Genomic DNA, 24,089 nt, shown 5'->3' with positions numbered 1-24,089 from the left:
ACCCAAAGGAGCATATAGAAATACATTCAGTATGCCCTCCATATGTGTTCAGAGACACCTAGGAAAAAAATAGCCATGGAGGTACAAGTAATATTGGATTGGTCCACTGCACATCTCAAAAGACACATCACCTGAAAAAGCAATGAGAAACTGCCTATAAAAACATGATTATGGCATTAATGAGTACCAATAGGAACACAACTACTTCCCTCATGTCCCACTTCATTCATGAAACAAATCAGTTGCATACAAAAGTGTCACAGTCCTATTATTTGAAATACTGCCCTGCAAAATGAATTATGGGGGTTAAAAAGAACAGTTCTATACTCAACACTTTCTATCTTGCCTTTCAAGGGAACAGAGCAAGGAGCACAAGATGGAAGAGTAACAGTTCTGCTTTTTCCATTTCCTGAATTGGTTGCCCCAGCAGTATCCATTTACCAGTGAAACAATGCAGGACTACGTCTATACCATGTGAAAACCAGAGTGCTAGGACTGCTCAAACACAAATTTCTGCAGGTCTATTTTTATGGGGTTTAGCAATGGATAAAGAACATATTATGTGCAAATTTCTTTAAACATGGAATAGCATGATAATAATGCAATTAGCTGTATCCTTTCTATGTCTGAATACACCGTGTCTGCCTTCACTCACAGCTCAGCTATGGAAAATACCTGGTCCTATATGTAAAGCTAGGAATCTCCAGCACGTATTTTGCACATCAGAAAGCAGAAGGCCAGTGAGAGGAGTTGTTGCTGCAAATTAAGCTACTTTCATTAGAATAACTAGTTTAGATTAAACTGACCACTTTTCTATACAGGAGTAAAATTCTTTCCAAGGCTGTTTGACTCCATGATATTGTAAATAAAATGTGAATGACCTCTGCTGTGGTGAACTATGTAAGCCTGGATTCCAAAGATCAGTGGCAAATTTCCAGCTATACCTAACCATTTAAGCAACCACAAACTGCAAAAGGATGGTTTAAAACTGCTTCTCTTGTTATCGAATGTGCACCACTGAGTAATGAGATTGTCAACAGAAACTGACAGACCTTGTTTGGAAAAAAGAAGACGTTCACCAATATTGGTACTTGATGCAATACTCTAAGTAGTTCTGGTCCATGCTTCTTGCTGTGTTTTGCATTGTCAACTTCAAACATGAAGAAAATTAAGATAGGAACTTAGTGTTCAGAGCAGTTGGCCACAATCCCCTGAAATATTTCTGGGAATACCCCTCACTTGTAATTTACCAGCAATTTATCACCTTTAAAATGTTAGCAATAGGAGAAAATGATGACAACTCAGATGCAAAAAGAAATATTTTGGACCTTTTATTGAGGATACATTTTGGCCACAAGGACAGTGGCTTCAGAAGTTTGTTAACTATTTTCCAGTGTTTGCCTTTGTAGCTATCTATTACTACAGCTATCAGAATTCATTCCTGTTAGTCTTGGATCAGTTATTCAAATAGAGGGCTGTAGTCTGGTGGATTCTTCTGCTGTCCACATGGTTCCAGTAGTAGCTCCCCACCTGAAGATGTGATGATTTCTTCCTAAAAAGAAAACAAAAGCAAACAACAAATAAACAAACAACCCCATCCCCCCAATTAAAATATCAAAATCTAGGCCTTTCCCTCTCTTCTGAGAAAAGCATCTGATAGCAATAAAGATGATCACTCCACTTGATAGAGGCCATCAAAGTGATCCTATTAACTATTCATTTTCATCATGCTTTATCTCATGCTTTTGCCAGTAGTAACTTGTATTAGTATCAAATAGTGAAATCAGTTGATGTACACTGCAGGCTGTGATTTTGTACTACCTGTAAGTTGCTAAGCTACTTGACAGAAACAGCTACAGAGGCCTATAAAGAATGTTCTCAAGGGTTAATGTGACAGACACATCAGTCCTACTATTTTGTCACCATAGTCATTGGAAAGAAAGAAGCTTCCCCAGGCAGACTGAGCAAAAGCTCAATGCTCACACACAACACTAACAGTTTCTGATTAGAGGGGTGAAAGATATCAACCTTGCTAGGGTTAAAAGCAGCACCTATTCTCATTAACTAAATATTCACATGCCAAGTCTACCATTCCAGTAACTGATTATCAAGATTAATATAATAATCTTACTGGAAAAGTAGAGAACTTGGACTTTGTGCTTATTTTTATTTTTTTATAAGTTTAAGAATCATAGATGCACTAAAATGAGCCATAGTCCAGAATTATATTGACTAAAAAAAGCAATTCTTCAACTGACAATTTAGAACTATGTTATGGAGCTATAGATGGGCCTAACATTTTTTAAAAATTACCCAGTTTCTATCAAATTTCAACAGATATTTGGTGCCTGATTTCTTCAGAACACAGGCAGGTTCCTTGTTGTGGGTCTTTCCCAATCACTATATCAGACTAAGAGCTACTACATCAGAGAGCTACCACTCCAATCAAATGCTTTTGAGCAGGTTATAAGTAAATAAAAAATTTTAACAATGATCTTGGATGTGCTATTGCTGCTTTCCACACAGTATTTAAATACAAATGATAATAAGAGAAAGTGCACATTTACAGCCTCTTATGTAAGCTTTTTCTTTCAGCTAAAGGCTACCACCCCTTTGTATCTGTCAGCAAGTTGCTTGAGTGACCTCTTCTTAATTTCAGTTTTTAAATCACAAGGAAGCAGTTTTAGATGAGTAAGTGTAACCAACTAAACCCGTATGTATGCTAGTTATGCCAGCCTGGCTCATTTAGATTAAAAGTAAAAAGGACCCTCAAAGAGAAGTCCATGCAACTTTAGGGGTGGGAAAATGTATGCTTGGTGAAAGAGTTCCTGCAGCATAGTCGTTTACAGAGAGTTGGTTACCAGATGGTTTTGGGACTTGACCAAAAGGGCAGGCAGAGAAACTTCAAATGTGAAAGACAGGATAAGATGCCACCTAAAGTGACTGCCAAAGAGACCAGTTTTAATATAGCTACTAAGCTAGAGAGTTAAAAGAGATTTGTGTGGTGAAATAAAAGGTGAACTAGTTTCTGCTAGGCTTACTACAGGGGGAGCTATTAACCATTATCAAGAGACACCTAAGAAAACTTTTTGAATGTAAGGAACTAAAAGCCATTCTGCTTCTGACAAGTGCCCTACTGCTGTCTGTAGATAGATGTGTTTCTAGGACAGTGATTGCCAATGATGAGCTGTAAAGAAAATATAGGGACACAGCTGGAGCAGATACAGTTGGAATTGGTTGTCACCATCACCCCTCTTCAGAAGCACAAGTGATACTATAGCTACAGCTCCTACATCCAATGCGTGCTTTTTAGTCCCTGACAAGGCCCTGGTTAGACTCTTTCCAGTTTTACTGGATCTGTCTGGGATAGCATGCACTTACTTCACAGCAGTTCTGTATGGTGGTGTGTTTTGAATGTGTGGCTAGAACAGTGTTGAGAATACAGTACTGTCTTGGCTATTGCTGTGCACATCATCAGGGCTTTCTCTTTTTCCCCACTCAGGCCCTGCTGGCAGTGAGTAGGCAGAGAATAAGTGAGAAGCTAGGAGGGAACACAGTACAGTTCGCTGTCCCAAACTGTCCGGAAGCATATTCTAAACGGTACAATGTCATGCTCAGCAACTAGAACTAGGATAGAGGGAAAACAGAATGTGTGGGTTTGGCTCCCAAGGTGAGAGAATTTCATCAAATTTGATGAATCCCTTAATTTGATTAAATTCTCTCACCTTGGAAGCCAAAAAAGCCTTTCCCCCTACTATACCCTGACACCTACTATTCTCCCATGTGGAAACACAATTGGTGGAAAATGCACTAGTGATCTGTGAGAGGACACTATGGCAGCACTGAAGAGATGTTGCAAACTAGCTGAAACAAAAGGAAGATTCAAAAGAGAATGGAAATTTAAAAAATAATCTCTGCTTAGCATCTGTGAGGCTGAATACTACAAAAATTAAAAAGCTGTGAAGAAAAGGAGGAGCAAAAAGTTATTGGAATTAGTTTGAGACAAGAGCAAGAGAAGGATAAGGAAGGAAAGGGAACTAGAAAAGAGCATGAAGAGAATAGTAAATGTCTCTGTGAAAAAAAACTAGAATTAAAACTGATGAAGATGGGGAGAGAAGCAGGGTGATGAAAACCACCTGTGTTGTCACAAACAGCGCTGCTGTTTATAGTCGCAGTCTGGCAACAAGAATCACAAGTTGGAGGCAAAGTAATTCAAACCCACCCAAAGTCAAAGATGAGTAGTAAATTATTCTTCTATTATTGTTTTGCATAATAAGGAATGATCCTTAGCACATCCCTCAAAGAGAATCTCTCCATGTTCCCTCCTTTACTGCAAGCCCACAGTCCTTTGCTTATGCACGTTGCAGCCCTCAGATCAAAGGCTGAGAAATGATAGCATTTCAAAGACCTTTATATGGTATTTCAAATCCAATTTTGCACAGCAAGAAGGCTCAGAAAGCATGAGCTCTGTCTGCCCTGACTACTCCATTTTTAGTCCAGGAGACTATGCATTGCATAAGAATCTGCTTAGAAGGGGACACAAATATGGGCTGAATCATCTGAAAGAAGGGGGAAAAACCTCCAGCAAAAAGACACAAACTATGAAAGTTAGAGCTAGGCTTACTGTAGAATACATATGAATATTCTTTTCCCCACTGCGGTTACTACTGCTTTCTAGTGTGGTTTCAAATTACATGGTTCCTCTTTAAATTATTCATCCATTCCACTAAGGCTATTGATCTCTACCTAGCAAGTGTTACCTTGTGAAAATCAACAAGATCTGTTAGTGTTGCATGTCGGTTTGGATCTACCCCCAAGAAGCTGTAGAAATCCCCTGAAGCATCAACCAGGAAGTGTTTGAACCCACTTTGCTGGCGATAAGACAACGCATAGCCCCAGATTTTCTCACTGACTCGCACAAGGAATGTTCCTTCAGACTTATTCATCAGCAACTCTTCTGCCTCCTGGCGGCTGATAATACCTGGCAAGGGAAAAGCCTGTGGTTACGGAGATAACAGATCTGTCAGGGTAAATCAAAAGCAACAAATACAGAGTAGAAGTGAAATTCAAATGTTGGAACTACTTAGGATTTAAATGTTTATAGGAGGAGATAGTGCTATGATGACAATGTTTATGCTGTCTTCTCCTGAAGGATAGCTATAGGAGCTTGGATGGAGCCTGGTGGAATATGCATTTAATTTCCTGATTAAAACTTGTGTTGTCTCATCCTTACTGCTTTTTCAAAGGACGTGCATAAACACAACCAGCCTGTCAGAACAGTGAATTCTGTACAAGTGCTCATTTAGCAGACCAGTGTAGTTTGGCATTGCAATTTGAATTTGCAATAAATTGTTGATAATTGCAGTTGTACTGCAGTACTGTGTTGCCATACAACTGTTTAGAGATGGGTATGTTAGATGACTTATGCACAGGCTTGCATTTCTAGGGCACACTATCACAGAGGAAAACAAGGATCAATGCTCACAGTCCTTTCCTTCTGGGACCTTTCAGTCTTAATATCAGACTCCTCCAGTTAAAAACTGTAGACATGAGCGAAGTACAACACAGAAAAAAGACTGACTATTGCATTTGTTGATCAGAAGTGAGCTTGTCTTTACAGTTCATAATGAAAAATAATGAATTATGCACCTTGCCTTGGGACAAGAGATGACAAAAATTGCTGGGGCTTCTTGCAGTACATAACTGTCATCCTGTGGTCATTGTCTCTATGAGACAACTTATTTCTCTGGACAGGCTCATTGAGGGAACACACTCTTGCCCCACATACTGGTCAGCAAGCTGTTTCTTTAATTGTCAGGACAAGAGAAGGATCACAAGTTCAGATTTTCAGAATAAACAAGGGAAAACATTTAATGGGGTAGAACTCTCAAGATCTTTCCCATTTTAACCTTCTGTGTTGGAAAAATCTTCATCTCACTTTTTGTTTCTCTTCCTAGGACACAACACTGACGTTGCTGGTACTTCTGCTTGAAAACAGGTTGTAACAGATGAACCCTATTCTGATGACACCCCACATAAAAAGTGTGATTAGAACTGCAACCAGCACTTGAACCGTAACTTCCACCCAGGGAACTTGGTTCCAGTTTGTCTGGTACACCCAGAGGATAGTATGCTTATGTCTCATAATTATTTGTGAAATACCAGATGCTCACATTAATCAGGAACAGATGTTGAATTAGGCCATCCTGAATGTGAACATGGCACAAATGTCAATAAATAACATATGTACATGTTTCAAAGAGTTACCCTCTGTGAAATTAAACTTTCTCAAACCAATACATGTAGTATTTGATGGAACTGCTTGTTATCATAGAATTCTACTCATGTTCTAATGAGAACTCCATGGGGTTCAAGTACTGAAAAGCTATGTTGTTTTAGTGCAGTAACAACTATAGCCCTGGGGTTACCACTTTGTATAAAAAGGGCCTACCAAAAGGACCAAAGTTTGAAATATTCTCATTAAGCCCCCAAGGAAAATCATGCCCCTGGGAGACACAAGAAGGGACTGAGAAGATCTGGTTCATGAAAGCAAGCACTGTGTGATGTCAGGAAAGACAGGGAAGCATCTCCTCCTTTCAGATATGTGTACTTTGAGACAATTAATTTCTTTTACAGATTTACTTTACAGAAAAAAGACTCAATCTCAGTGGGCCTCAGAAGTTCCTACTGAAATACCATCAGCACTAACATCCACATATACACTCTACTGAGTGACGAACAGTTCTCTTCTCTACAGGGTATTACGTCATTGTGCCAGACATGCAAAATGGGCAATAAACATGCAAACATATGCATGTGTTTAGAAACAGCATGCACCTTGCTCAGCCAACAGTGTCAACTGCTGCACTTTGCAAAACTAAAACCACTTTTAGTGGAAGTACTCCAAAATTGTTACCAAGTCTTGAACGCTGTCCAAATGAAACACAGCACTAATATAAATCCATATGATATGGCATATCATGTGAAGCTGCATCAATAAATGCCAATACCAGGTGCCATGTGCCAAGAATTACACAGAAAACTGTGGACTCACACTATTTATTAATCAAATCTCCTCTCAAATTTCCCTAATTTAAATACACAACATAAGGTTTTATTAGTGATTACAATGCCTATCTCTCTGACAAATCTTTGCTAGAAATACATGCAGGTAACCCACAAGCTCAGAGCATTCAACAATACAGGAAAGGAAAAACAATTCCATTACCACCAAATACTACATTAATCCCAATAATCAATATTTATACTGTAATTCTGGATTGTAATGATGTTGATAACTTAAAGCTGTGTCAGAACTATTAAGCAGCCTTCCTAGGGAACGAGGGAGCCTAGGCAATTTAGCATCTATAAAAAGAGAGTGTTTATGAAAAAAAATGGAGCTGTAAAAAAAGAGCACTTGTATTATTCAGTGAACATTATTCTTAGGATATTTCTAGGGGTTAAATGACCATCACTATCAGGCATATAATATGAAATTCATTTAGCATTGATTAGTCTAGTGTTAAAACAATCTGTTCACCTGCTCTCAACTCCCACCATTGTTGCTAAAACACTGCAGGCTCCCACTTGATGTTATCTTCTTTACAAGACCTTATTTTTATTCTGGGTGCTTTATATCACTGAGTAGATGAGAAATGCTACATTGCTTGTGGCCAAGTTCTTTTTTGGTTTAATTCTCTTATCTGCTAAAGATGGTGTAATAAATTATCAGCCAATTGCTTTCTTCCCTCTTTCTCTCCTGATTATGTTAACAGTTCATAAGAGACTATCTCTTCCCACCACCTCTTCCCTCTCTCTGCCTCCCAGTTATTTTATTTTTCTCTGGTTCAGTTCTTCACTGGGTGGTGACTGCAGCAATGAAAGTCTCCTTCCACCCTTTAAAAAAATGTTATACTGTTCTCAAGACAACTAGAAAAGGACTGGCACTGCTCACTACTGAGACATCTGTATAGAAATAGACATCTGTGAAACCAGAAATATTATCTAGAAAAGAATCCACTGATGCTTTGAAAGCTATTTTCCCTCTCTCTCTAATTCTTGCTAAATTCTTGAGGGGGGGAAAAAAAAAAAAGGAAAAAAAAAAGGCACATCTTCACTTGATGTAAAGCAACAGTGTGTCAAAACCAGTAATCCTTTCACATAAGGCACAGCTTCACAAATCAGTCTTTTAAATAAATATCAGACAATTAATCAATCCATCCAACATGAATCATCATGTTAACTCATCCTGTGGCCAAATACACACTACTATGTTTGTACAGCAGTGAGCTACCCCACTGGAAATCACATCTTTTACCTGTCATGCCAAATAATTTCTCTCAGAGTATAAAAACTGTCCACTTTAAACCTTCTAGTAGGCAGTTATTTCAAATCACAGGATATCCATCATCAACTGTTCCTAATTAACAGTTTCATTTCTCAATAGAGTGCCTGCAATAAGAATTTGTAGATGGAGACAAATCTTAACATTTTTGTTATAATTACATCCTTTTTTTCCTGCCACCAGGCTTCCAAAAAGGAAAAAGAACATCCTAACATTTAGAGTATATTAAGCTCATATGGGAACTGGTGAATCCATTATGAATTCAGTGTGCAGAGCTAATAAATCTTTATGCTGCTTTCCAAGCCTCAATAGCAGAAAATGCTGTTCTGAAATATTTTGCCATGACACTCAGCTTCCCACTCTTCTAAGCATTATCCTCCATACATCCTTGAGTGAAATTCAGCAGATGAAACACGTAAATATTTGCTAAGAAAATGCCATAAACAGCGTGAATCCAAACTAGAAAAGCTGATACACTTGGCCTTGTTGGCAAACACTTACTAGGCTACTAGACAAGACTACATACTAAAAGCCTAAAATTATTTTTTTATTATAAAGTTATATCATGTGCATTGCTGCAGTATACCTTGTAATAATAATGTCAACATATAAGTATAATTTGGTCTTTAATGATCAACAGATATTTTTTTAGTACACATATATGGCAAGACGATGGAACATTAGGCACAAACACAGCGCAGAGGCATACATTTACCCTTCTGCAATAGAAGCTGTTTGCTTAGTTCATGTTTCCTCTTTTCATATTTTTTCACTAGCTTGATCTCAAACACTAGTATAGGAGGTTTCAATCAACAAGCAAAAATGTCACAAGCACCACCATGAATATATCACAATGATAGGACTCATGGCAAAAGTGATTTCATGACCATGATGAAAAGCTTTCCATTTTATGCAAATTTAATTTGTTGAACAATTATGAATATTCACAGGTAATCAATGAAGATGAAAGAGACTTACCCTGTTTATACAACTTCAGACATCTAACCAGGGGAGTGTATGTGATTTAGGTCTTCAGTCAAAATGAAGAGCAGGATCCAAAACAGAAGCCAGTACCAGTCTCTCATTTTCAATGGGACTAGCACAAAGTCCCTATGAATACTAATATTCTGGGCAATCGTTATGTGAATAATGTGTACGGTAAAGGTCATGCAGACAAATTACACATCCATCAAGTAAAAACAGTAAATAAATGACTAAACACAGTGAATTATGAGGAATTAGCAAATAAATCCTGTAATGTAAAGGCCTATATTTGTCCAATTATACAGGAAGATTTAAACATCAATTTGAAATACAGTGATAAAACGGCACAAGGGTTAGAAGGATCAGTTTGCTATGCACCAGCCAGTCTCTTCTTTTTCTGAAACTGAAAAACTGAGCTAGACTACTATAAATATACCATTGGGTATAAAATTCTTCCAAAAGTGAATTTTCCAGAATCTTCCAAAATACATTTCTTCTCTCTGAGACCTGAGAGTTAGAAGTTGGATTAAAACCTCATCTTGGAAAAAAAACCAAAACAACAAAACAAAACAAACGAAAAAGAAAAACCAACCAACCAAAAACCCAACAAAACTTTGCAATGAGCCACTATAAAAGCCTGAAAATAAATTTGTGTGTAACAGATTTTAGGGTGTTGCATTTCTAAAATCAAAACAGGAATGTTCTGCTTATATCATTAGAATAATGACATTTATGTAGTTGGAAGTAAAGACTCAACCTACCTGGGACCGAAATATAAATCAAGGCAATTAGTTTTGAAAGAATTGATCAGAAAAGTAAGGATAAATTCAGAAAGGATTCATCCAATTGCAGCCAGTATGGTTTAGGAAGACCTGCAGCCTGCATTAGCATGCCAACGTTAATATAAGCCACTGTCAGGGAGTGCAAGAACACCTCGTAGGAATACTAGGCTATGAATCTAATGAACAGGGTCATAGATTTCACAGCAAAGAAAGATATACATGAGGAACAAACACAAGCTAAGATGAAAACTGAAGCTGGAGAACTAAGGTTTATAATAAATCTGAGCTGTTTCAGATCCTATAACAAGGTGGGACAGTAAAAGCTTGAAACAAATGTTCAAATGCATGACACTAGAAACCAGCTCTGGTCTGGAAGAAGCTGTAAAATCCAGCTTCCTCAACCACTCAGAAAGATCAAAAGCATAAAGGCAGGGAAGATGAAGTGATTGCTTCCTTGCAGCACATGAACTAGAGCAGCTATAGTTTATGGTCTTGAGAAAAAGCAGTCTACATCACACAAAGCAATAGTTTACTCAGACTGACTTCTTCGATTCTCTCCCACAGGTGCAAGTCTGCATGTGAATTCTTAAGCTGACTAAACATACTTATGGTATTTCACTGTGAATGACATGATCTAAAAAACTATGATGTCTAGACTGAATATGTTTCACTTATGTTTATCCCTGAGACTACAGATGTCAAGTATGAAGAACAGTGTTTTCAGTTATGGTGGTTTATGGACTGACCTGCAACTGAAATAGCCAAAGGATACTGTATACATCTAGGTCATGTCTTGTCATTTCTCCAGTTTTTACAGCAGGAGTAGCATGTGCAATTAAATACATGCACAAATAATTGCAGCTATAGGATTTTACAAGGTGCCACACTATTAAAGAGTTTTTATTGTCTCCTTCCCTTTAGTCACAAAGCCTTTTTGGATAGTGTGACAAAACATAGTGAAAGGAGAGATCAATAGTATTGTGCAAGTGTCCTGGCTTAAGACCGGATAGATCCTCTCTTGCCCCTGAGAGGGGCAAAAGAATGACACTCACACAAATGGATTCCAAAAGTGATGGAAAATTTAAATGAAAAAGCAGTGTTTTACAGAAGCTACAAGCATAGTGACAAAAGAATCCCAAAGCATACAGAGCCCCCTATAGGACACCCAAAAGCCTCCCATCACTTCCCTTTTCCCCGCCTGAGGGTGTACCCAAAACCCCCAGGGCTCTTTCTTCCATCCGCTACTGCTAGGCTGGTCTCAGCCTGGCCAGGTCTGAGACTGCCCCTGCCTTCTCCTCCTGGCATTAGGCCTAGCCAGCCCTAAGAGGCCTTGAGATACTCCCCCAGTGTTACCCAATAGGAAGCATCTCCCACGGGAGCAGAGAGGGAAGAAAAAGGAAGAGAACATTGCAGATGGATTTATAGGGCACAGGACATTATGGGTATGAAATATGCTGTTTCCTGTGTCCACCTACTGGACAGTCTGGACATCGGAGGTGTAACTTATGTGGCAGGAACAGGAGGCACCCAGCCTAAACTGCCACAGCAAGAAAAGCTCTTGCTGCAAGATAACAATAGCCTCTGCTGTTTCAGAATAGTGGCAATAAAGACTGAAAAGCAAAGCAAGGGAGTAAATCAAAGATGGCTGGTAACAGAAACAAAGCTGTTGAAGCTATTCACCATCTGCTGTTAATGCTGGATAAACTCACATGGGACTAGATCTTCAGAAGAGTTCTGTTCCCACTTAGGCATAAAAATAAATTGCCAGGTTTAAAAACAAAAACCCAACTTACCCCCTACAAAAACCCAACCCAAACCACCAAACAAAAAACCCAACCCAAACAGACCTAAACCAAACATGTCAACAGCAAACCAACACCATGACTGTGAGTGGTTTGGGTTTTTTTTTATTTGGTTGGTTGTTGTGCTTTTTTTTTCTTCAAGAACTAGCTACAAGTGTTATGGTAAGAGCCTAAAACCCAAGGGATGCTCAGTTTCTGTGAAATGCCTTTCCTGCTTATAGGTCATGACAGACATTTCATGCTGTGCTGTATGTTGGTAATCTGATTTAAGTCCTAGTAAATAGCACAGTATCCATAAATGTTACTAAGTAAGGGGTTACAAGCTTCTGTCCTGATAGTTGAGAAAAGATGTGCAATAGGTCACAAAAGGCAAAATCTAAAGTATTAGTACGTAAAACTATTTTCATGCATAGAACTGCAGTGGGAGACAAAGCTGGGATGTGTCTAGAAATCAGCTGGTAAAAAATGCATTTGAAATTCACTGACCATGTTGCTGATAGGTTGAGTGGTCAGATGGGGCTGGACTCCTCCCTGAGCTACAGAAAGGCAAAGTGACATTGGTTAGGGAGCCTCTGGAGCAACCTTTCTTTGTTCCACCTTTTCTTCTGTGCAAGTTCAGAAGCAATATGTGCAGTAGCATACCTAAGACAGGGATAAATCTGTGCTATTGAATTGTGAGGAGTCCAGTTCAGTGCCTACTCTTCATCATTCCTCTTCTTTGTAACTATCCTGGTACATTTTAGATATATGCAGAATTGGGAAACCACACAACAGTATGCTCTCTAAAGCTATGTACAGACCAGTATAGAAAACCAAGGTCCAAAGGAGTATTGTTTTTCTGGTGGCAAGAGATCCCTCCTGGCAAGGATGAGGCATATTGATAATGCACTGTGTCCTAAACAAGCTCTCCTTAAAGATTTGTGTGATTCATAGGACTATCTTGCACCTCTATATACAGGAGAAATTCACCAAGGAAAAGTGTCAGATCCAAAAATACACAGGCCTGGGATTTATTTTCTTTATTTGGTTGGTTTTGTTGCTTAGCTTTTTTAAAATAAGTAATATGGATTCATTTCTCTGTCAGGATAAAGCAGCCCTTATAATAAAGAAAACTCAGACCTCAGAAGCTTTCTTAATTCCCTAAGGCTGAGGTTCATTAAAGCAATTAAAATCCCACGGAAATTCTGAAGGAAATGGGTGCCTTACTCCCCTTGGAATCTTTGAAAATCCTATCTAAAGGAGTAATGCATTTATAATGGGTATTTTTCTTCAGGTTTTAAAGAAGATCAGATGTGCTACATCCATTGTTGCCAGTGTGGCTCACAATTAATTCCCTATGCACTCTGTAGAAAATACACCACTTAATTGTCTCCTTTAAAGCTCATTTTATATCCAAACTATCAAATACAGTAAAACCCCTTTATCCTCACTGTCAAAATATTTACACCATACTCACTAACAAGCAGTGCAGCACATAAAAGTTAGGTTGTCTGAATACACCAGTGGTATAATAGAGCTATAAATTTTTCTGTTGCTGTCTCCTCAAAGCACAGTGTCGGTTTCTTTCTTTCCTTTCTTTCAGATCAGCTTCCAAATTGCATTAGTGTAATGGGTTGGGGCAAACCCCCTCCCCACCACGCGCAGAAATAACAACTCAGACAAACTGATTGCAAAAGTAGTGGAGAGTTTAAATAGAGAACAGTGAGTGTGCACAAAAAAGAAAACATAGTGACAAGAAAGAAACCAAAATAAACCCAGAAACACCCCCAACCCCACCTGAGGGTGCACCCAAAACTCCAAGGGCTCCTCCTTCCCCCCCCTACTATTAGGCTGGTCTCAGCTGGCCAGATCTGAGACTGCCCATCCCCCCGTGGTCTTGGGCCCAATCAGGCCCATGGCCGGGAGATCTCTCCTCTATCTATCTATCTATCTATCTATCTATCTATCTATCTATCTATCTATCTATCTATCTATCTATCTATCTATCTATCTATCATTTATCTATTTCCTTTTTTCTTTAGAGATCGGGCTTTTCTGACCTGATATCCCTGCATCAAACCTTGCTATTACCCTTTAAATGCTGGGAGTTTCTCATCTGAAAAGCTTTGGAAAAAGAAGTTAATTTTTAAAAAAATGAACAGTTAACTCTTTTCAGTGGTTCCTCAAACTACATTCTCTGCATGTAGTTTACCATCTATAATCACTAAATGGGCAGAAATTTAAGGGCATGAATATTTAATTTTCTCTTGTTTTCAGTGACTAAAGTTGGAAGCCTCTATGTTCTGGTCGAGTCAAATGGCAGAGGAGCAACAGGGAGGTTTGAAGGACCTAAGCAGTACATGTATTTTTGAAAATGGCGGTTTCCAATTTGCTGGTAGGATGACTGAACAATAAGAAAGTGGGGGAATTTTTAAACAAATAAATCAGCAAATACTTCCAGGCATAGATAAGCATCCTAGATGTTGTTACAGTTGACATTTCCTGCAAACAGCATTGAAAAGAAGTGTACTCATGAGGCTGGCTGGAGACTCCAAGGAAGAAACAAACATGCTAATTCAAATAAGGAACTTTGTTAGAAATATTATTCCTGCAGGAGGCATTCACTTCCTTACAATACAGATGGACTAAATTTTTATTTCTGTTAAGTGTGAAAAATATAGCAAACTGTACAGACTCTGCAATAAACTTTTGTGACACTTTTGTGATCATGACGGGACACATGCAAAGCAGGTATCAACATCTTAGTGTAGCTTTTGAAGCATTAAAATTTACTTCATCAGTAAAGCACACAGAAATACCTTACTTGAACAGCCTGAAAAAGCTACAAGTAGTACAGTGGTGTAATACAAAACCACTGTTGAGCCAAGAAGCTGATTTAAGCTCTGATCCTGGCCCAGCAAAGAGAAACACATCCGTTTTGGTACAGTAGTCGGTGATACTGTGCTTTTGGTTAAAAATGAAAAGCATGGTAGTCTTTTTGAAGGTTAGTGGCTAATATTCACTACCCATTCTCCACACAGACCAAATATTTGCACTTTTTCCAGTCTTGATCTTGCAAGCAAAAGAGGAAAAGAGGACATTCTAGTATCATTTGCAAACACATCTCACCCACTTCTCTTGCTTATGTTACTCACCTTGTTACTTCTCATTTAAATGCTCAAATTTTGCTGAATTTGAAAACAGGGAGAGAAAGATCTTCTGGTATGCAAATGAGATCTAAATCAAGGAAAAAGATGAGAAAGCTGATCTGTGAGAGAATGGGATGAGAGCACAAAAGCCCTCCTGGGAGCTATTTATGTTCTCATAACTCCAGCGACTGTTAAGTCCTTGTTCATCCTAAATACTTCTGAGGGCAACATGGACATCAAAAAATATGAAAGACTGAGCTTTTACCAGACCAAATGCATTAAAACAAAAATTAAAAAATCCCACAGTGAGATATTAGTTTGCTTTAGACTTCTGTAAAATGACAAAGTAGAAGAATTAAGTCTCCTTGTAGCTATGCACACACACCTCCCCAGTTTTGTACAACCCATTCTGAAGCAATAATGGTAGATGACATTCCAGGAGGAACACATGGACCAAAGACAAGAGCAGTGCTACTACTAAAGATCAGCATTGGCTGGGATGACATTCCTGCAGAAACATGGTCTCAAGGAGCTGATCGTTGCTGAAGGACATACAGTCCTGAATATACAGAAACTGAGAAATGTTTCTGATGTTGAGGGGAATTATTCTTTGAAACCAAAGGCTCCTGTAAAGAAGGAATTTGAATAAAGTTTCATATTGAAGAAATTATTTGCAATTCAAAAATCACTGGTTGCTGGACACTTCAAATGCTGAAGGTATTATAATCAGAACTGAGTGCAAGTTCTCTCACTTGCCATGCAAACTGCATTTGGAACTTAAAACTCTATATGCCTGCTCACTTAGTCCATGTAAATGTTACTGTTTCCCATATTCTCTAAGAGGAAGACGAGTATAAAAAAAATTGCAAGCATTAGAGCCACTGTCAGTCTCAGAGAGTGCTTTTGGGAAAAACATGTCCTTCAGACGTTTATCAGCATGCTGCTTCTAGCTTCCTCCAAGCATATATCTACATTTAACCACCAAGATTTTATTTGAAAACCAGTGCCAGAAGAACTACTTGTACTTGCAAATCAACAAGTGTTCAATCTCAACAGAAAGTACCAATCAGGCTCAAAACTTCTATCTAGAAGGATAAACTACACAATCCTTTAAAACAGCATATGTATTTTACTAGGTCCAAAATAAGCATTACTGACTAGAGTGTGGAGTATTTCACAAAATGTGTAATTCCATAAGCAGAATTGAAAAAAAGAGAAAAAGAAAAGCTAAAAAATACATACTGTATTTGTTTTAGCAGCAGGTTCTGCTTCTGTATAACACATTTCAATATATTCATTTCTTAGGGAGCAAGATACTTCTTTCTGTCCTCAAATAATTTTGATGTAAGAAAAAATTATATATGGATTTGCTTAACAGCCATACAGCATGAATATGTAAATCCTTTTTGATGCTTCCATACAGTAAAGACATGGATGCTTAGGCCAACAATCAATTATATTTACAGATGCAGACTGGATCGTTTGTGTGATCAGCCTGTCTTCTAAAAATGTGGCCACCTGTAAGGATGCATAGAGCAGAGAACAATAATGTATGTTCATTAAAAAGACCAGCTGTGGTCATCCTACCATTTTTGCACACTCTGTTGTGAACATACTATGTCTAGAGGAAAACAGGGGACTTAATTTAGTGTCCACAAAATTCTTAAGGCCTAGGCTGTGTCTATGACATTATACTGAACAGATACAACAACTCAACATAAACTGTGGCAGCACAATTAGGACCTGGTTTACTTTTGCCTTGTATGCTGTGTCACCATTTATTCTGCAGCTATTTTGTGACCTATTATACCCATTCTTCCATCATGCAATTTAGTATAGAAAATACAGAGAAATTTAAAAAATCAGGCTCTTGGCTACTCAGACTGGAAAGAAACAACCAGCTGCCAAAAAGCTTAATAATAACAACAGCAACGACAGCAGCAGCAATAATGATGACTGGGCACTGTAATATGTTATGGTTTCATATGAAAAGGAAGAAGCAAGATACCAACATTAAGTCCTAGTGCAGTTCTTCTCTGGCAGTATTGCCATAGCTGTAAATAACTATGAAACATAGCAACTAGTTTTACTAAATGAAGAGAATATACATAGAATATACATAGAATATACATAGAATAAACCAGGTTGGAAGAGACCTTCAAGATCATCGCGTCCAACCCATCAACCAATCCAACTCCGCCCAAGCAACTAACCCACGGCACCAAGCACCCCGTCAAGTCTTCTCCTAAAAACCTCCAGCGATGGCGACTCCACCACCTCCCCAGGCAGCCCATTCCAATGTGCAATCACTCTTTCTGTATAGAACTTTTTTCTAACATCCAGCCTGTATCTCCCCTGGCGCAGCCTGAGACTGTGTCCTCTTGTTCTGGTACTGCTTGCCTGGGAGAAGAGACCAACATCCGTCTGTCAAAACAGCACAAAATATTTAGGTAATAGGAAGCTACTGGCAAATTTCATCAAGCCACATGAGGAGTAGCAAAATGAACAAGAACTTGATTGCACATGCAGAGCTTGACTACAAGAAGGACAAAAAAAGCAAAGCTGCACTGTCTATACAACCACATTTTATGGGTTCTCCTGCCTTTATCAGAGCATCTCCAAGAACCTTGCAAAACAAACAAGCAAACAAACCCCATTATTTTCTTCTCCACATTGCATCAATTCATTCATGTGTCTCACACATGTGACACAATTTCTTAACTACAAAAATCAAAATACGTTTAAGAAGATCTCCAGTACATACCGGTGAACTAAGATAAAGCCCAGCACTTCAAACTTGCACTTAGAAAATGAACTACAGTCTTTATCAGAGGGTTAACATATTCTATTTGGGTGCTATAAGGGAATGAAAAATACAAATTACAGCTTCAGGCAAACAGGAAATATACCCAGGTGCTATTTAGAATAAAACTTAAAAAAATACATGAGGTGTACTGAGTAAAAGCTCATTTCAAGAACATCTGAAAAAGAATGATTGTGCTAGTGATATAAAATGGAAGACAACTGGATTTGCCTTAGACTAGCAGATGTCACTGACACGTCTATGGATCCAAACAATCTTCTAAATCATCTCAGCAGCAGAAGTTATATTGAATAAACTGACATAGTACGTAAACCAAACAAGCTTCACAATTACTTCTGTGAGAGAGAGAAGTAAGATTTTGACATCAGTAAGGACTGTGAGATATTCAGAAATCTGCTCATGTATAAAAAGTGATAACCAAATCTCCCCATACACATGCGTACTTAGTAAGGTCTATACAAGTGTCAAATTTCTGTGAACATCTTGAAGAGTATCATGTAAAATGCAAAACTGTGTGGGAAGGGTTTTGTATCACTGGTTATTAACAGAGAGGTGATATCAAGGTTGATTGTGTTTTTGAGCATTAGGAATATTCAGAGCTAGTATTGATTTGTCATTCAGTATGCTGGGAATACATTATGAATACAAGTTCATTAACTTAGCAGTCTCAATGAATGGACACTGAAATATCTAGAAGTTAATAGAGTTACATGGTAGTAAACAAATCACATTGCAGCTTTGGACAGGCTGCTAATTTCCTAGAGTTGCTAATGTTTTCCAGTGGCCTTTTCATATTGATACTGATTTGTATTGATGTACCTATGCTATTTCTATCTTAATTTGCTTTTCATCTGAGTATACAGGAGTCAGACTTTGATTCTTTGTTGCATTCAACAAGACTCATTAAACCTCTAGTTTGACCTGCCTCTTCTGAACTGGAGAGCCCAAAACTGGTGTGGCCTCCCCAAAGCAGAGTAGAAGAGACAAGTGCCTTCGTAGACCCACTAGACCCCTAGAACAATACAATCCTGTAGGTATTGAATAAGTTGTCAAGATATATTTTCCATAAACCTAAAAGACAACTGTAGTAGTAAATCTCAGTGTCAGCAGAGCGTACTCAATAGAAGGAGGAAAATAAAAGTCACAGTTAACATGGGGCCCTGGAATTCAGATTTTACAGAAAATACGCTGTATTGCTTGCATGTCATGTGTTTTCACAGGTGAAGAAAAATATTTCTGCCTCAAATATATTCCATCTGTGTAAGGTCTAAGAATGCGACGAATGCATATATTTTTAGGTAAATTAGCAGTTAAATCCAAAATCTATTCACAAGTAAAAATCACTGAGCTTTGAAGAAATCTTTGAACATGTTTTTAATCAAGTAATCATTAGAATTTTTATTGCCAAAAGGGATATAAACTTAATTTATTCTCTATCTGGAGGATTTTCCTATATTCAAATTAAAATAGTAGTTCCAGATAGACTTCTACAAAACAGCTTGATTGTGGTATTTTCTATAAGTACCTAAGAAAGAATACTTCTTTATCCAGCTGAAAAAGAATAACATCTAGTGATTATGTTGATAATGAATTTTTCTTCTCACACACTTGGCTAGATTTGGGAACTTGAAGCAAACTTTGTTAATTACAGTGCTCTCTAGCTGCTCAAAACATTCTTGCATATTGATTTAGTGTATTGTCCCTCAGGGGAAAAAGTTACTTTAAATTACTCAATAATGTGAACCAGACACTGAAGCACTGTTGAAAGTCAAATAAGAATAATGTTTGGATAGTAAAAACTTCACATCTAATGAGTAGCTGTGGTGGGTTGAAGTTCCTCCCCCCAGCATTAACTTTGCCAGACCAGCTCAGTTGGAAGCAAATGAAGCTGTATTTACAAGCAAAATCTACACTCTACAATGGAATGCAATGAATATGTACAGTATTTACAATTTTATACAGATATTTACAATCAGCAAACAACATGAAACCCCCCCTGGTCAGAGACCAGGGAAGCTGTTCCACTGCCCCCCCAAACCACCCTGTCCCAAGAGAGAAAAGGAGCGGAGAGAAAAGCAGTGGGGTAGACTTAACAGCTAGGCCAAGGCTAGCTGACAAGCATGTTAATCTCTCCTCAGCAAAGCAAAACCAGCAGAGATCAGAAGAGAAAGAATTGTTATGGTACAGCCCATCTTATTCTAGATATTTATCCAATGAATTTGTTCAGAATAATCTTTTGTTTTCCTTTTTACACCCAATAGTGATTTATTTATATTTTTCTACTTTTCTGCTCAAAAGCTGTAACTAAATTTTAAAGGCATAGCCTAAAAGCACCAGAGTAGCAGTATAACAATCATGTGTGGCTCTTACAGTGATCCAGTTCTGGACATTTCTCTGGGATCTGATCCAGTGCTCAGTTAAGACACAAAAAACTAGTCACTAAATAACATCATTTCCCTTCAGCACAGGGACTGAGGTAAGTGATACAGCACCTAGGCTCAAACTCAGAATTAGAAGCCACTATTTTGTAAGCAGAAATGGCTTCAATGGAGTGCACCAAACCAAAGATAGTTCTTCAGTTAATTTCTAATTCACCCCCTCTAACTCTGCTCTTGTGAGATCCCACCTAGAGTATTGCATTCAGTTCTGGAGCCTCCAGCATAAGATAGACAGGAATCTGTTAAAATGGGTCCAGAAAAAGACCACAAAAATGATCAAAGGGCTGGAGCACCTTCCACTGGACAGACAGACAGTTAATACTTTTGATGCTGGAGAAGAGAAGGCTCTGGGGAGAACTTCAAATGGCTTTGTAGTACTTAAAGATGGGGAGGAACTCTTTCTCATGGAATGCAGGTAGGATGAGGGGTAAAGATTGAAATCCTTACTGAGAGAGGGTAGATTTAGATTAAATGTTAGGAATAAATTCTTCCCTGAAACAAGTTGTCCAGAGAGATTGTGGATGCCCCTCCCTGGCAGTGTTCAAAGCCAGACTGGATGGGGCTTTAATCAGTCTGGTCTAGTGGAAAGTGTCCCTGGCCATGGATGGGGAGCTGGAACTAGATAATGTTCCAACCCCAAACCATTCTGTGATTCTGTGATACAAAGCCTACCTCATTCTGCCTCCATACCAGCATTACATGGTAAAACTGTATATACAGGTTAGTTGGCTACAGAGTCACAGAAATCTCTTCCCTTTGTTTTCCTATCATATCCTACTGTTTATCTTCTGTGGCTAAAAGCAGTAAAAGTATCACAATTTACTCCTAACTGGATGAACTGGAGTTAAGCAACGTAATTTTGGGCAGTTGAGTGCTTTTGCCCTCTTCATGACTACATACCATACTGGTTGGTACCCTGTTTGAAAAGGTTGTGTTTGCTTAGCAGGAAAGTAAGTGTAGTTTCAAAGGAGTTGTCAAACGAGTAACTTGTAATCTTTTGCCTCAAGGCTGGATCAGTAGGACTGTGGTTTCTATACTTTGCATAGCTAGACAGAGGACCAGTAAGACGACCACCTGCTGGGAAAACAGCAAGATTTTCTGACCTTGGGTCTGCAAGTATTTGCTGTGCTATAAACAGAAAATACTGCAGATAAGAAAATAAATACAATTCAGCTTAGCATAAGATGAAAAAAATACATGGAAGCCTCTAAAATACAAAGCCTGTTGTTTTAAGTGTGCAGTCAAAGGAACAAGAGCTAGAGGCATGGCTGATAAACAGTTAGAGATAGACTAACAATAAGAAGGGTATCAGCAATTCATCCAAGACTAACAAGGATCTACACTGAACACCTGTGGTATGCTAGAGGGGATTATGAGAAAACATCCAGATACATCATTTAAAGATACACAGTACAAGCGGAATGTCTTGCGCTGGCAGCTACTGACCCTAAGTGCACCTTGTGCATGGATAAACTAACCAATTAACACACATACAGCTGACACTGACAGCAGAAAGCATGACCCAGCCTGTAAGGAACAGACTGTAAAAGTGTACCATAGCTCAGATTCAGGCTGCTGGAGAGATGAACAAGGCCTTCTGCATTTGCTTGGGTCACCATAAACAGTCATCATAATTTCTTCCAGTCTTAGTGTAAATAACTTTCACAGATGTCAGGACTTTTCACTTGAACTTCCTGTCCCTTATTTCCTTGAAAATTGATCAGTTTTAATTCTATATATGATTTCTTCAAAATAACTCATGCTTTTCTATCACTTGTTCTTTTTTCTAGAGGATTTGTGATTTCCAAACACTAACAGTAGGCCTTTCTGTTCAGAAACACCTCTCCTTTTTGTTTTATGTAATGTGATAAAGAAACTGACTGAAGAAGCTGCAGTAATAGAGAAATGTACTCACAGAGTCCAGGTCAATAAGGAGACAGAAAACATAACTCATGTAAAACTACAAGGTAAATACATTAAGCTACCATGATGAAATCATAATTGCTCACTATATCACACTCTAACAGTAGCATATAGAGAAGAAAGCCTTGAAGTGTTTCAAATGAAAGGGGCAAGAACTCAGAATGTAAAGTAACTTGATTTTCAACAGCAAATTATTATTTTTTTATTAAGAGATTGAAATAGACACAATGAAAAAGCTGGTGCATATTCTTCACAAATGCGTCGAATTGCCTGGTATGAAGTTGAACTCAAAAGGGTTTTTCTTTATAAACAAACAAACAAAATCTTTGGCTGTCAGTGCACTGTATGGCCACTGCACCTGACCTATTTGTACATATGAAACTGTTGACACTTCAGCAAACTTGTGTTCCCTTTGTGGTCACATGCTCTTTATCATCTCTCACTTCTAGTGTCTACAATACCTGTTCAGAAAATTTGCTGCCTTCTATCATTAGAACACACCTAATCTTTGGAACATTGCTTCCCATTAAAAAAGCAGTCACAGAGGAGAACATACTGTAAAAGAATCAAGAAAGCTCATTTAACATTAGCAATTAGCCTATTTACATTAATTATTCAATTGCCTCATTCTACAATTTCCCTGCTGTTCTTTTGTGCTTCCTTTCTCCTTGCAGCATGTTGCAGCTCACATTACCTCACTTTAATACCTTCCTCACTTCCAGGGGGAGTCATGACTCTAAAACATTTATTTTGTTTGCTAATAATCTGCCTGCATAGACACTTTGGAACTGTAACAGCACTAGAAAAACAATTCCAAAGCCCTCAAACTGACAAACTAAACCAATGATTATGACCTAACTGGAATGACTTACTACATGAACAATCATCTCATTTCTCAGAAAACAGCAAAACACTTCTCATTTTTTAAGGAAGCAGAGATCTATATTAGAGCTGATGAAGGCAGCTCTAGTATGTCAGTCTAATGTCTAATATGTTTAATGTTGATTTCCACAACATCCTTCTCTCTAAATTGGAGGGATGTGTATTTGATGAGTAGACTGTTCAGTGGAAAAGGAATTAGTTGGATGGTCACACCCAGAAGGTAGTAGTCAATGGCTCAATGTCATGAGGGAGATCGGTGGCAAGTGGTGTCCCCCAGGGGTCTGCACTGTGACCAGTTCTGTTTAATCACAGAATCACAGAATGTTAGGGGCTGGAAGGGACCTCAAAAGATCATCTAGTCCAACCCCCTTGCCAGAGCAGGGTCACCTAGTGTAGATGACACAGGAATGCATTCAAGCAAGTTCTGAATATCTCCAGAGAAGGACACTCCACAACCTCCCTGGGCAGCCACTGTTATGTCACCCTCATAGTGAAAAAATATTTCCTCATGTTTCCATGGAACTTCCTATGCCTTAACTTCCACCCATTGCCCCCTGTCCTGTCATTGGGCATCAGCAAGAAGAGCCTGGCTCCATCCTCTTGGCACTCACACTTTACATATTTATAAATATGAATAAGGTCATCCTTTAGCCTCCTCTTCTCCAAGTTAAAGAGACCCTCAATCTCTCCTCATAAGGAAGATGCCCCACACTCCCTTAATAATTTTTGTGGTGATGGACTCTTTCAAGCAATTCCCTGTCCTTCCTGAAGTGAGAGGTCAAGAACTGGACATAATATTCCAGATGTGTCCTCACCAGGGCAGAGTAGAGAGGGAGGAGAACCTCTCACAATCTACTGACCACACCCCTTCTAATACACCCCAGAATGGCATTGGCCTTCTTGGCCACAAGAGCACATGGTCATCCTTCCATCCACTAGGAGATGATTCTCTCCCTCTGCTCCACTCTCATGAGATCCCCAT

The 24,089-nt window shown here is 38.6% G+C and overlaps 1 protein-coding gene across 1 annotated transcript in view; it reads right to left on the bottom strand.

The window, feature by feature from the left end:
* Positions 1–1,330: 1,330 nt before the first annotated feature.
* SH2D4B (SH2 domain containing 4B) overlaps positions 1,331–24,089 on the bottom strand; it is a 62,979-nt gene continuing 40,220 nt past the window's right edge. Inside the window, exons 7-8 of the mRNA XM_054163473.1 lie at positions 4,761–4,981; positions 1,331–1,552 (exon numbers count right to left, since the gene is read on the bottom strand). Of these exons, the coding sequence (XP_054019448.1) occupies positions 1,460–1,552; positions 4,761–4,981 (314 nt within the window). The 3' untranslated portion in view covers positions 1,331–1,459. The remainder of the gene's footprint in view (positions 1,553–4,760; positions 4,982–24,089) is intronic.

Source organism: Dryobates pubescens, chromosome 8, assembly GCF_014839835.1.
Source record: "Dryobates pubescens isolate bDryPub1 chromosome 8, bDryPub1.pri, whole genome shotgun sequence".
In the NCBI taxonomy this organism is placed as follows: Eukaryota; Metazoa; Chordata; class Aves; order Piciformes; family Picidae; genus Dryobates; species Dryobates pubescens.
This window is presented reverse-complemented; position numbering and strand designations above follow the sequence as displayed.